The sequence below is a fragment of the Danio rerio genome, chromosome 10, assembly GCF_049306965.1.
Source record: "Danio rerio strain Tuebingen ecotype United States chromosome 10, GRCz12tu, whole genome shotgun sequence".
NCBI lineage: Eukaryota > Metazoa > Chordata > Actinopteri > Cypriniformes > Danionidae > Danio > Danio rerio.
This window is the reverse complement of record NC_133185.1, coordinates 34,362,351-34,376,473: the sequence shown is the minus strand read 5'-3', so window position 1 is coordinate 34,376,473 and position 14,123 is coordinate 34,362,351. Positions and strand designations below refer to the sequence as shown.

General features: G+C 33.3%; 1 protein-coding gene and 1 long non-coding RNA gene across 52 annotated transcripts in view; one reads left to right on the top strand and one right to left on the bottom strand.

Moving 5' to 3' along the window:
- The window catches only part of dlg2 (discs, large homolog 2 (Drosophila)), a 426,869-nt gene that overhangs the window by 258,571 nt on the left and 154,175 nt on the right, over positions 1-14,123 (bottom strand). For 27 of the 51 annotated variants that reach the window (XM_009305412.5, XM_073913862.1, XM_073913864.1 and 24 more), the window contains one exon: positions 13,065-13,124. In XM_009305412.5, the coding sequence (XP_009303687.1) occupies positions 13,065-13,124 (60 nt within the window). 51 annotated transcript variants of the gene reach the window in all.
- LOC141376399 (uncharacterized) lies at positions 10,212-13,522 on the top strand. The gene is made up of 3 exons (XR_012386412.1): positions 10,212-11,345; positions 11,456-11,692; positions 11,734-13,522. It is a non-coding gene; the product is annotated as an uncharacterized lncRNA (long non-coding RNA).

The window sequence follows — 14,123 nt, the reverse complement described above, 5'->3', positions numbered from 1 at the left end:
AACAACAAGATGCTTTTGCTTTGAGAAAACACTGCAGCTTGGCTCTGGCTAAACGTGTAGATTTTTGACAAGCATCAGAGTTAGAACAAGATTTTTTCAAAGCTTAAAATGGCAAATTTAGGGCAGTGTGGGAAAATGTAACACAGAGTTTTAAGGTATTTGCTCAGGGTTAACCATGGCATGCTTCTGAGGTTTTCACCACAGTGTCAGCCAATTATTGAAAAAGCTCCGCAAAATTTGGATGAGAAACACAGGAGAAACCATTTTTGCCAAATTAATCTGTGAACGTATGCAAGTAAAATCTTATATTGTTGTGACTACAGTGTTCTAGGCTAAAAGATGAAACCATTTTGAAAGATAACACACACACACAGTGATTGATGAGGAAAACACTGATGAGGAAAACACGAAACAGTGGGGTAAGTTGTAACGATGTTACAAATAAGCCACGCACTGTGGGACACCAATTAAACTAACAAAACAATATTTGGATTTTGAGAATAATGTTGGGAACTTTTTATGTAGCAAATACTTTTTTAATTGAAAAAAAAAATGTTCAATTGAAAATAATGAAAATAAACGCATCGTATAAAAATGGATAATAACGCAAATAAATCTTATAAATAAATAAACATGCAGTGCTATGTAGAATAAAAAAAATTGTTAAGTACTGAGGAAATATACTATTTAAAGCAAACTGGATTTCAATTAATTTCATTAATGTGAAATCTGCCTTTTTAAGAATGTTTTACAACTAACCCTCTGTCTGAAACTTGCCCAACAGATGGGGTAAATAGCAACATTCTTACTCCTGGCACTTTTGGCAATATTGTACATAAACCATAGCTCCAGCGATAATACTTCCAGTGCTCATTTGTAGGAGAGGCTTGTGTTTTGTTAGTAAAAAAAAAAATATATATATATTTATATATATATATATATATATATATATATATATATATATATATATATATATATATATATATATATATATATATATACAGTTAAAGTCAGAATTATTAGCCCCCTTTGGTTTTTCTTTTTCCTTTTTAACATATTTTACAAATGATGTTTAACAACAGTTTACTGTAATTTTCACAGTATGTCTGATAATATTTTTTTCTTCTGGAGAAAGCCTTATTTGTTTTATTTCGGCTAGAATAAAAGCAGTTTTTAATAAAAAATAAATAAATAAATCTGATTTAGTTTGTTTAGTTTATTATTATGTTTGTATTGTTTGGATTATTACCAAAATCTGGTTTAATTCCATGTCAACTCCTTTAGAAATATTATTCCCAGAAAGAAAAAAAATGACATGTTCAATACTTATTTTCCTCACTGTACATTTAGGGCACAATGAATGAATGAATGAATGAATGAATGAATGAATGAATGAATGAATCAATCAATCAATCAATCAATCAATCAATCAATCAATCAAAATAAAATGGTGCAGAAAGCTCCTTGAATGCACAGGAATGAAACATGGAAGAGAGAACATTTTACATGAGAATTAGTTTTACATGATTTAATTGAACAATTACATGATTTCCCCCAAGTTGGCAGCTAAACCAATCAGAATATTGCAATAAGATATTGCAGAGATACTTTACACATATTAATAGCGGCAACAGATTTTATAATTAAAGTTATATAATGAAAGAATAAAACAACCAAAAAGAGAAACAGATGTTTAACACATGCGAGACTCCCTTCTGGCTGTTCTAAAGCTCTGGAAAGCTCTCCGTTCTCGCATGTAATGGATGAATTCAACAGATGTTCAGATTGCTTATAAGTCCGCAACTGCAGGTCTGTAAAACGAACACTTTAAGGATCATTCTGAATCACTCTCTTAACTATTTCCGCCACCACTGAGGAGATTTGTCTTCATTTATGACAGAAATTATTTGTCAGACAAGATGTTTCTGCAATTTGTTATCCCTACAAAACTTTTGGTTGAGGATATTTTTCTTTATTGATTACTTATTTCATTGTGTAGTCTATATAATACAACATTTACCAGTTTGATAGACATTATAGATGTGTGATTGTCAGTGCATGCAAGAGCAGTGCATGTCAAGGACTCTAATTTTGAGCAGGTGCAAAATTTCTTAAATCTTTTATTGTATTTCAATGAAACGTGAAAGTCATGAATGTGATTTCAAGGACAGTGACACTAAGGTGAAGCACTTTTCTCAAATTTAAAATTCTTTCAACTAATTCTTTCTACTGAGAATTCTTTCTTTTTCTATCAACTTCTGGCTCTATTATAGTGTGATTCAAATAATAATAATAATAATAATAATAATAATAATAATAATAATAATAATAATAATAAACCAATGGTAACACTTTAGCATTGTGCTAAACATATCAAGTAAGTCTGTATCAACTATCAACATATCAACATATCAACTAACATCAAGTAAGTCTGAATAATCTTGTAAAGCATTTATTAATCATAGTTCAACATTAACTAATGCATTATTAAAATCTACAATTGTGCATGTTAGCATTAATGCACCGAGTAAACAAGAACAAACTTGAATAAAATTATTATACATATTTGCCATTATACATGCACCTAAACGGCTGGAATAAACACCTCATATATGCAACACAATTGGCCTCTAATTATCTATTCATAAACAGAAATGACCCAAAATCAATAAAAAAAAAAAAACAACTGAGACAGACTATTTGCTGTCCACTCTCTATTTAAAACCATAGCTGAGCCCTGCACTCTCCAAACGCACTCTCAAATCTTTCATCTCAGAGAGTACGTCAAGTGTATATGCTTCGGAAACATCACAACTCCTGAAACCCCTTCAAAACCCAGAGTCTATGAACAGACTAATGAGTTATTTCATTATTTATTTATTTTTAAATATAAGACCCCAAAGCCAATATCATTAAGCTCATGCTTCAGGGAAGGCATAAGCGCTTTAGTTAAAGTGATGTGACAAAAAAATGAGAAGCCATGAAAACAATTAGTATGCTAATGGAACAGACTCAAACTCCTTAACTTCATGTTGCATGTGCTGGGGAAAAAAATAATGCCTGTCTAGGGTAACTGCAGTAAAACAGCATCGCTCAGAGTGAATATTAACAGAGACACGAGTGGACATCGCTGGAGTTGCTAAGGTGATCTGAGTGGGTGTTTAATGTGTTGCCATGTGGCTGCTAGGGCGTTCTGCAGGCTTATTTGCATAATGATGGCCACTATGTTAAGACTATGTTAAACCACTGTATGTCTTGAGAGCTAGTCTAGCAGTTAGCTATAAGTGTTACCAATATTACTTTTAAGTATTCAAATTAGGCCAGTCTACCTTTTTATATTACTGGCTTTAAAAAGAAGTTATGCCTACTTTTAAATAAAAATACAACAAAAAGAGAGACTATAAGAGACTAACTGAGCCCTGCACTCTCCAAACCCTTCCTCAAATCTGTCTTCTCAGAGAGTATGCCAAGTGTATATGCTTCAGAAACATTACGACAACTTGGAACTTGGCACAAATGCATTTAAAAAGTCATAGTTTTAATCTGAATTTTGTAGGATTTGTTTGTTTGTATATTTGGGGAAGGTGGTATTTTGGTGCCAATCTATAGTAGTTAATCTGCAATTTGAACAGATACCACGTCACGTCTTTAAAATTCTTAGGTGTGTCCATTTTGCCTAGAAAAACTGATTTTGGCATCATACATGCAGCTGAAGTCAGAATTATAAGCCCCCCTGCTTGATTTTTTTTTCTTTTTTTAAATATTTACCAAATTATGTCAAACAAACCAAAGAACTTTTCACAGTATGTCTGATAATATTTTTTTCTTCTGGAGAAAGTCTTATTTGTTTTATTTAGGCTAGAATAAAAGCAGTTTTTAATAAAAAAAAAAAAAAAAAAACATTTTTGGGACAAATTATTAGCCACTTTAAGCTATTTTTTTTTCGATAGGTTACAGAACAAACCATCGTTATACAATAGCTTGCCTAATTACGCTAACCTGCCTAGTTAAGCTAATTAACCGAATTAAGCTTTTTAATGTCACTTTAAGCTGTATTGGAGTGTCCTGAAAAATATATAGTAAAATATTATTTACTGCCATCATGACAAAGATAAAACAAATCAGTTACTAGAAATGATTATAAATGGATTATAAAACATGAACTAATCTTATTGTTTCTAAACTTTTGACTGGGAGTGTAATTTGAGTTGTAAGTACAATAACATATACTGTACAGTAGGCTATACCTAATACATCAAAAACACTTTTACAACTGATCTTAACCTTTTAGTATTGTGTTAGTAAGTACCAATATACAAATCATATCAACATTCTTGGTATAACAAACTTAACAGGAGGATCTCCGGAGAGCCAAAAGCATGAAATGAAGAGCGAACACAAGGCACAAAATGTGAGTCTGCATCATGTCACTGAGCAATTCGCACTTAAGCAGTGTATATTTGAGAGTGCGCAAGAAGTTTTGTGCACGAACAGAGGAAATCACAGCACAAGCAACTAAATTTGCCCACTTGTATTACATGAATGCACTTTGTAATACTCCATAGGGCGCCATAACGCCATAGGGTATTTGGAAGATTTATGTAAACAGCTAGAAAAAATCTAGGATGAAACACTGGATTTGACATTAAACTGTTGATTCAGATTCATTAGAGAAAGATTCGCGATGCATTGATGAAGCATTTTTTCCGCTCCACCAGCATTCCACACATTAGCACACTACTGACATCAGACCATTTTGGTTAAATATCCAAAACAACCTCAAGGCAATTCGTAACTTTTTGATTAAGAGGCTAATTTGTATACATTTTTGACCTAATTACTACAATTCAGTATTATTTGCTTATCTCTTAATGACGGTTGGGTTTAGAGGTGGGCTTGGGTGCTACGCCTCCTTTTTAAAATCATACAGTTTTGTACGACTGAACGCATACATGTTCGTACAAATTAGCCATTAATCTGACAAAACGTAAAACTACGTATATTTCCTCATGAGATCAGGCTGTAAATATCACGCATATCAAAACAGAAAGCATAACTCTAACCTTAAGAAGCACCGCTAAATATTCTTAGCATATTCCTTTTTTTCGTGTTCAATTCAATTCAATTCAATTCAATTCAATTCAATTCAATTCAGCTTTATTTGTATAGCGCTTTTACAATGTAGATTGTGTCAAAGCAGCTTCACATAAATGGTCATAGTAACTGGAACAGTGTGGTTCAGGTTTTAGTGTTTAAGTTCAGTTCAGTTCAGTTTAGCTCAGTTCAGTGTGATTTAATCATTACTGAGAGTTCAAACACTGAAGAGCAAATTCATCGATGCGTAGCTCTACCAATTCTGAACCATGCGAGGCAGTGGCGACAGCGGAGAGAGAAAAAAAACTTCACCTGATGGGAGTGAAGAAAAAAAACCTTGAGAGAACCAGACTCAGTTGGGCACGACCATTTTAATTTCTCCGCTGGCCAAAAGTCTTGTGCAGAGCTTCATTCGCCGTGGTTTAGGCTGGAACATCCTAGGCTGTTGACAGCCATGTTAAATTATTTGGATACGTATTTAACAGTAATAATTCTTCAATTAATTAACGCATTTAGGTCTTTCCACATCTCTCCTTTTAATTTCTTCCACTTCATCTCTTCGCCTTCCACCGCCTCTCTCTCTCTCTTTTCTTTCTTTTTGAGGTAATTGCCTGATCTCTAATTCCACCCAAGGCTCATCTCCCAGACAATCAAGCCTGATCCTTCCCTGCGACCTGGGCACATACAGAGGCCTGACTCTGAAGTAATCATTTCACCAGGGAGGAGAGATAACCAAACAATCACCATTAACCCTGAGCCTTCGCCGTCTCTCACTATACTTCTCGCTCTCTCAGGAAGAAAAGAGCTCTCCAATCACCCTGATTCGGCTAATAAATATCATGCCTCCCCCATGCCGAGCTCCCCTCATTAAAAGCACAGATGTTTGCTCACTGCCTCGACCGGAGGAAGCCTAATATCTCAACTAGAAGGTGCGTGTCCTTTCAGGTTGTTATGTTATTCAATATCGCGGCTTGAGGATCGATATCGCGCTATCCGACTGTCAGGCTTCTGACGACGCTCTTTCGCAGGGCACAATTAGTAGTGTGTGTGTTAAAGCAGCTTTTCAGTGGGAGGAAACCGGCTGATTCACAATGTTTAGCCCTGCAGTGATTCAGTCGGAATAATGGAGCTGAATTTTCCCCTCACTTTAGGCACGAAAGTCTCACATTTACTCTATATGCACCACAAGAAGACAACAAAAAGCTATAATGTGCATGTAGAGAAAGTCGATAGTGGTCTGATCAACATGTTTGGCTGTTGAATAGAGTGCATGAGAGCATCTAATAAGGCCTTGGTATACTTCTAAATGAAAGAACAAACTGAAATCAGGTCATTTCAAAGTAAAACCAGCCAAAGGAAAGTTTGAGTTCGTTTAGGAAGCTCGTTTTTCTCCTAAATACCTTTGTGCTACCATTGGTTCTTGGAATTTATGTAATTGGTGAGCCTGTTCTGGAACTTCGCCTTCTTTAACGTGCAAATGATTTATATCTCTAGTCCACGGAGGTCAGTCAGGAAAACAACATCAACAACATCAAGGTAGCAACATGAATAAAATGGAATATTAAGTCGCAGAGCTGGTACAGATGTACGCACAACTATAGATATATAGTCAAATATTATTTACAGTCATCATGGCAGGCAAAGACAAAAGAAATAAGTTATTAGAAATGAGTTATTAAAACTACTATGTTTACATGTGCTGAAAAAAGATGTCTCCATTAAACAGTCATTAGGAAAAAAATAAACAGGTAGGAGTAATAATTATGACTTTAACTGTGTGTGTGTGTGTGTGTGTGTGTGTGCGCGTGTGTGTGTGTGTGTGTGTGTGTGTGTGTGTGTGTGTGTGTGTATATATATATATATATATATATATATATATATATATATATATATATATATTTTTTTTTTTTTTTTTTTTTTTTTTCCCAAATGACATTTTTACAGTATGTCAGACAACATTTTTTCTTCTGGAGAAAGTCTTATTTGTTTTATTTTGACTAGAAAAAAATCAGTTTTACATTTTTTAAAAGCCATTTTAAGGACATATTTATTAGCCCCTTTAGGCAATATATTTTTCAATAGTCTACAGAATAAACCATGGTTATACAATAACTTGCCTAATTACCCTAACCTGCCAATAGCCCAGTGGTTCTCAAACTTTTTTCATCAAGTACCACCTCAGAAAAAAATAGTCTCTCCAAGTACCACCAAAATAAACAGTATTGAAATACAGTAGCGTAGTAGGCCCAATAAAGCAGCTACAACTCTGCACAGTTAAAAAAAGACGTGGCAGATTACCTCAGAAAAATAGGCTATGTCATATTTGGCATATTATATCCATCATTTTTGATAAATTTTTAAATGTGTGTAGCATGTACATGACATATTTCATTCCTCCGCATACCACTAAAGGAAGCCTGCACGTAACACGTACCACAGTTTGAGAACCACTGCAATAGCCTAATTAACCTAGTTAAGCCTTTAAATGTCACTTTAAGATGTACAGAAGTGTCTTGTAAAATATCTAGTGAAATATTATTTACTGTCATCATGGCAAAGATAAAATAAATCAGTTATTAGAAATGAGTTATTAAAACTATTACGTTTAGAAATGTGTTGAAAAAATCTGCTCTCCAATAAACAGAAATTGGGGGAAAAAATAAAAAGGAGGGCTAATAATATAGGGGGGGGGGGGGGGTTTGGGGCTAATAATTCTGACTTCAACTGTATATAACTGTGAAGCTTGGTGTCCGTAAGTGGAAATTTATCAGTGGTGGAGAAAAAAACAAACAAGTTGAGATAACAGACTTTAAAACTATGTATTGTAACTGAAATCTGCAGATACAAACTGATCCAGTCCAACAAAACTATCACTTAATATTGTGTTTGGATGTTTTCTTTACATTAGACTGAAGAAAAAAACTATTAAAAAAAATCCCCAAATCTCCAAATTTAAAGGTGCATGAAAAAGCAATGTTTTGCTGGCAGTGTTTCGCTTTAAAATAGAAAACAACCAAGCGCAATTTAGAGATAAATAAATCAAAAATCTGATGCAACCCTGAGAGCAAAAAGAAAACACAGTTGTGCTTAAGGGGATGTTATTTACTTGCAACTAATAAATCCAGCTAATCAGACTGTGCTTAGTGTTTTTCAAAAGCTCTAACCATTATGTATGCACAACATTCATTAAATGATGAAAATGTACCGCATGAGGCTAAAGGCACCATCATACTATACTTTTAAATACTTTCGATATGTTTTCCATTCAACTCCATTTAAAGCACATGAATGAGTATACAGTATTTATGCATTCAAGTAATTAAATCTGTCAGAACATATAAATGTTCAGGTTAGACAAATTAAATAATAGATTCATCTTTTTTAATAATCTAACATTTACATATTAAATATTATAATACTGGTTTTATGTGACACTATTAAAATACTATTGGATAATTTTAATAATAAATTACTAAAAAAATATCAAATGAATATTACTAATACAATGTGTACATCTTATTACAGTTATTAATTACATTTTATATCATTTAAAAAATACAAACTTTTACGGTTGAAGTTTCTTTTTTTAAATAGCATTTCCCAGAATTATATTATATAATATTGTAATATAATAAATTATAATAGTATACGTTTTAATCAAATGAAAATATGAAAAAATAAACATAATAAACAGCAGAAAGATCAATTTTATAGCAAAAAAATGTAATAATTTTATATTAATACATGTTATTTATATGAAATATTGCTACAGATATTTATTTTTGGTTATATATAATTTAAAAAAAATTTACATAAATACAGTTTATATTATATATATCATTTAAAGAAATAGTTTGATCTTTAATTTTAATCTTTAGGAGTAATAGATCGACACATTGAAGCTGTTAGCTAATTTTCGCTTGAGTGTCTCCGGCGTAAGTCGAAAGACTTCAGAGATGACGGGCTGTCATGGTGATGGTCTACAGAGGCTGTAGCATTAGCACAACTGACAGACTGAAGATCCAGAGAGCATGGCTGAAGTGTGTGTGTGTGCGCATATAAGAAGTCCTGGATGGCCTGATAAGGTATGGTGATACCAGAAGTGTGACACAAACTGTACCTGCTATACAGACTGTGCAACATTACTGAATGCTAATATGAGATCTGGTACATCTTGTACATTCACAGGTTCTTTATAGTGATGCACCGATCTCAATTTTTCATGGCTGATACTGCAAATTTGCTGACATTTTGATTTCAATTTAACGTAGCCTCTAAGAAAAAAAAAACTTTAATATTCAACATTAGGAAAAATCTTATCATTAAAATATATATAAATTTAAGATTAAATATGACATCTAAGATGTAAATAGATGACAGTTAAGAGAAACAGCATTTCAGTGTCAATATTGGGCTTTAGACAAACATACCATTAATATATCTGGCTCTTGTTTTAACGTCTCTTGTTTACCTGTGATCCAATCAACCAAAACGCATCTTATTACCAGTTATAAATAAGACATCAGTCATGTTTTCATTGTTGATTATCTGTCTCAATTACGTTCGCCAAGCTGAAATCAACCATTTTCAGAAAGAGTGCTGAAAGTGGATCCGCTGTTTAATGACCTGAATCTTGATGCGCTGCGTGTTCAGCGCAAATGGCCGCTAAATGTAAAATCTAACAATGTATACAATATAGCCAAATAATTACACACATTAGCACACTACTGACCTCAGACCATTTTGGTTAAATATCCAACACAATCTCAAGGCAATTTGTAACTTTTTGATTTAGTGGCTTTGATTTAGTTGTATGATCAAATTAGTACAATTCAGGATTATTTGCTTATGCCTCCATGACGGTTGAGTTTAGAGGTGGGCTTGGGTGCTACGCCTCCCTGTTAAAAATCATACAGTTTTGTACGACTATACACATACATGTTTGTACAAATTAGCCACTAAACTGACAACTGACAAAACGTAAAGACTTACATTTCCTCATGAGATCAGGCTGTAAATATCACGCATATCAAAACAAAAAGAATGACTCTAACCTTAAGTAGCACCACTAAATGTTCATAGCATTTTTCTTTTTTATTCATGTTTTATTTATATTTCAATCTCGATGAGCTGCATGTTCAGCGCAAATGGCCGCTAAATGTAAAATCTAACACTGTATCCATTATAGCCAAATAAGCACGCCTTTACTAAGCTGACTCGCCTGCTTTTTTCCACAAAAACAGAAAAGTGTAAATCGGCGCATAGCAGTACTGAACACTTAAATTTACACAAACCGAAACCAAAACTTTTAGAGAGTGACAAAAGTGAGACTTTACTTGCTCGATCTTTTGTTCGATCTTCCTGTTTCTTAAATTGACATGCAATAGTAGTGCAAAAAGGGTATTTCTTACTTCATTTCTTTATTTTTGTTTGGTGCAAACCATAGATTTATTTTCCATAAAGTCACAGTAGGACTTTTTATTGCAGATAAATCACATTCAAGCACATTCAAGGCAGCATGATAATGAGAAATGTAACTCATTGTTAGTATTATTGTCATCATCATTATCGTTAACGTTCTATAATTATCAGATATTTATTTTGGAATATCTAATAATTCTAAGTCATAACAGAATTAGATAGTAGTTTCTTGTTTTTGTTAGTCCTGATTGATGTTGTTTTCAAATACAATAAATCTGTTAATATAGAATTTGCAATGGTGCTCATTCATTTTTGGTGGGTGCTCCAAAATGTATTATTATGCTCCTAAATTTGTGAAGCCAGGAGCGCCGGTGCTACCAAGTAAAAAAGTTAATTTCAAGCTCTGCATTTGACAAATACAATTTTTTATTCTTCTTCTTATTTTTTTTATGCTTTGTTCTGTAATTTACTTACAGTGTAAAACTATTAATTGTGTTTAAATGACAAAATTTATCTTATTTTTAAGGACAAAGAGAGAAATGGACTATTATTTGTTTTTAGTATCATTATGTGCTGTATTAATTGGTTACCGAGCAGCAATAAAGAACCCATTAAAATAAAAGGAGCTTTCATGTGATTTTTCTAAACTAGCAGTGTTTTGAAATGAATGAATGCATAATAATCGTGATAAAGGTTATTATTTCTCAGACTATAATCTTACAACTAAAATCTATAATCGTTGCATCCCTAGTGGAGTAAAGTACTGATACCAGAATCATCTACTTAAGGTTTCAAGAAACCCTCATTTGTTTGTGATTTGTGTGTGTTGAGCATCACTTAAGACAATGTTATCACCTATTAGCTGTAATTGTGGGGTAAACTGGATAATTTGAGCTTTTGTCAACTAATTTCATTTTCCGGGTTTAAAATAATTTTTAAGGCGGTATCAAAATCGGTGACGTAGAGCAAAACTGCAAGTGCAAAGATGATGCGTCGGTTTCTCATTATTATTCATAGCTGAGTTTTCTTATCATATGAGAGGAGCCTGCTTCTTAGCTATTCATGACTGTGCGTGCTTTTCGAAAGCAAGGTAGACCTGCCAGTGCCAAGCTGTGAGATCCTACCTTGATGACTGTGTGAACTGCTTTCACAGACCCACGGCACACTGTATTTAGCTGTTCATAAAGGGTCGTATTTGTTTGTTTGCATGATCCACAGGGTTTGTTGCATGTTTTTCCCCGCGATGCTGTCAGGGCCGATACAGCAAAGCTGTTTATGTGCAGCAAGCATTTTTGTCGGGAGAGCAGTATGAGAATTGGAGAATGGCGGACGTTGTCTTTTATCAGTGGAGTTTACATTTAGACACATCATCATGCTGTTTTCCTTAATCCTCCAGATTACCAGCAGGGCTAATGATCAAAATAGACAGAGCAAAAGACCTGCTGCACTGAGTCTGCATTCAGACCCGGGGATTGAGGGAAAAGTCCTCATTTAGTGTTCATATAAACACGATTATCTTTATGATGATATAAATTCTGGTTGTGTGTATGAAATTACAAATAACAAATGTAGCAGGGCATTAAATTACTGTTTATTTCTTTGCATTTAAACTTTGTAAACTATAAAATCATGAGTCTCCTCACGGTTTGTGTCTCATTTTGTGAGCTGACTGACAACAGTTGTCCGCTTCCCTCCTTCTCCCCTGCACTGCTGGCCATACCCACTCCTGCATGTGATCGTGGAGCTCTACGCCCATTAAGTCTGAGGTAGACTTAAACTAAAAGTGGGGGGTGTCATGGCCCTTTAAGTACAGTAACAAAGTATTTGTACTTCCTTCCCATATTTGCTTCCAAGTTTCATTTATATTACTCACATTCATACTACACAGAACGCACTTTTCAAATGGTTGAGTAGAAAATTCAAATTCAAATTCAAATGTAGTATGTACTGAGTAGGAAGGGATTTCAGACAGCAACAGACTTTAAAAGCTGCAGGAATAACAGTGTTTCCCTTATTTGCCCAAGTAAACAAAGCAGTTCAGCTGGTGTTTAATATGCCATCATACAGAGACCATCTAAAAGCAAAATACCATCCAAACTTCCGTAGATGCTTGATATAACCTCCCACTTTCAAATCAGTATTTCGCAACGGTGAGCTGCTCTGTCAGTCACAGGCCTTCTTTCAATGTCTGTGTAATTCAAATACAATAAACACCATCATCAGCAATCATACTGGGCAACATATTAATCACGGGTGGAATATTCAAAAAGACAAACAGCACATCAACTGATTTCAAGTCAACCATATTTGAAGAAAACAAATGTGATTTCACTGCACAAATGGGTTTCTTCAAAGGGAGCTTTTGTTTCCAGACTTGTTTGTCAGACCCTGTGAAGAATTTCATGCGGATGTCACAACGGAGTCGGAACATTGGCACAGACGTAATGTTCCTGAGTACGGATGAACCACAACAACAACAACAACGACAACATCAACAACAAAAACAACGGGGAAAACAGACACATTCAGAATGAAGATCACAAACTTGCCAGGTAGTTTGCTGCGGTCACCCCCGGGTATGTTAGATCAAACCGGGTAACCAGCGCAGGCTGCAGGTGAGAAAATACAAAAAGAACGTCACCAGCAAAGTCGACTGCACTCAGGAGGGAAGAGAGAGGCTGAGGAGACAGCAGGAGAGAGGATGAAGACGCAGAAAAACTGCATGAGCCATGAGAAGAAATGAAAAAGATGGTAAGATGAGGCATTGATTTTAAGGTTACGTTCGGCTCTGACACCCTAAGATGATCTTCAGACCCTCAAGACACACCACTGTTTTCAGAACAGTTTTCCGAAATAAAAATATTAACCTTCATAAGAATAAAAGCTAAATATTTTTGTTTGTATGTTTATAGATTGAAACTGATTAAATAGTACTATTAGTATAACATTGGATTGAACAACTGCCAATAAAACAGCCCTTTTTTGTGATGTGAATACTAGTAAAATCCTCATAAATAAAATAAAACAAAAAAATAAATAAAATGGAATAAAAAATAAAATGAAATAAAAAAACTAAAATAAAACTAAAATAAAATAAAACTAAAAAAAAAAAATAATAATTATATATATATATATATATATATATATATATATATATATATATATATATATATATATATAAAACTAAACGAAACAAAAATAAAACTAAAATAAAATAATAAAATAAAAAACTAAAATAATAAAATAAAACAATAGTTTTATTAAAAAGATCATAAAATAAAACTAAAAATAAATAAATAAAACCAAACAAAACTAAAATAAAACAAGGCTAAAACAAAAACAAAAAAACACAAAAAACTCAAATAAAATAATTATAATAATAAAACTAAAATAAAATAAAATAAAAAATATAAAAAATAACACAAAAATAAAACAAAACAAAAAATAAAACAAAACAAAACAAAAAAATCTAATAAAACAAAACAAAATTAAAATTAAAACAAAACAAAACAAATAATCCTTCTTATCCAGTAAATCAGGAACATCTGTAAATATCGTTGAGCTTTTGAAGGAATCTTGCCATCAAAAAAAGTTAAGAACTACTTCAG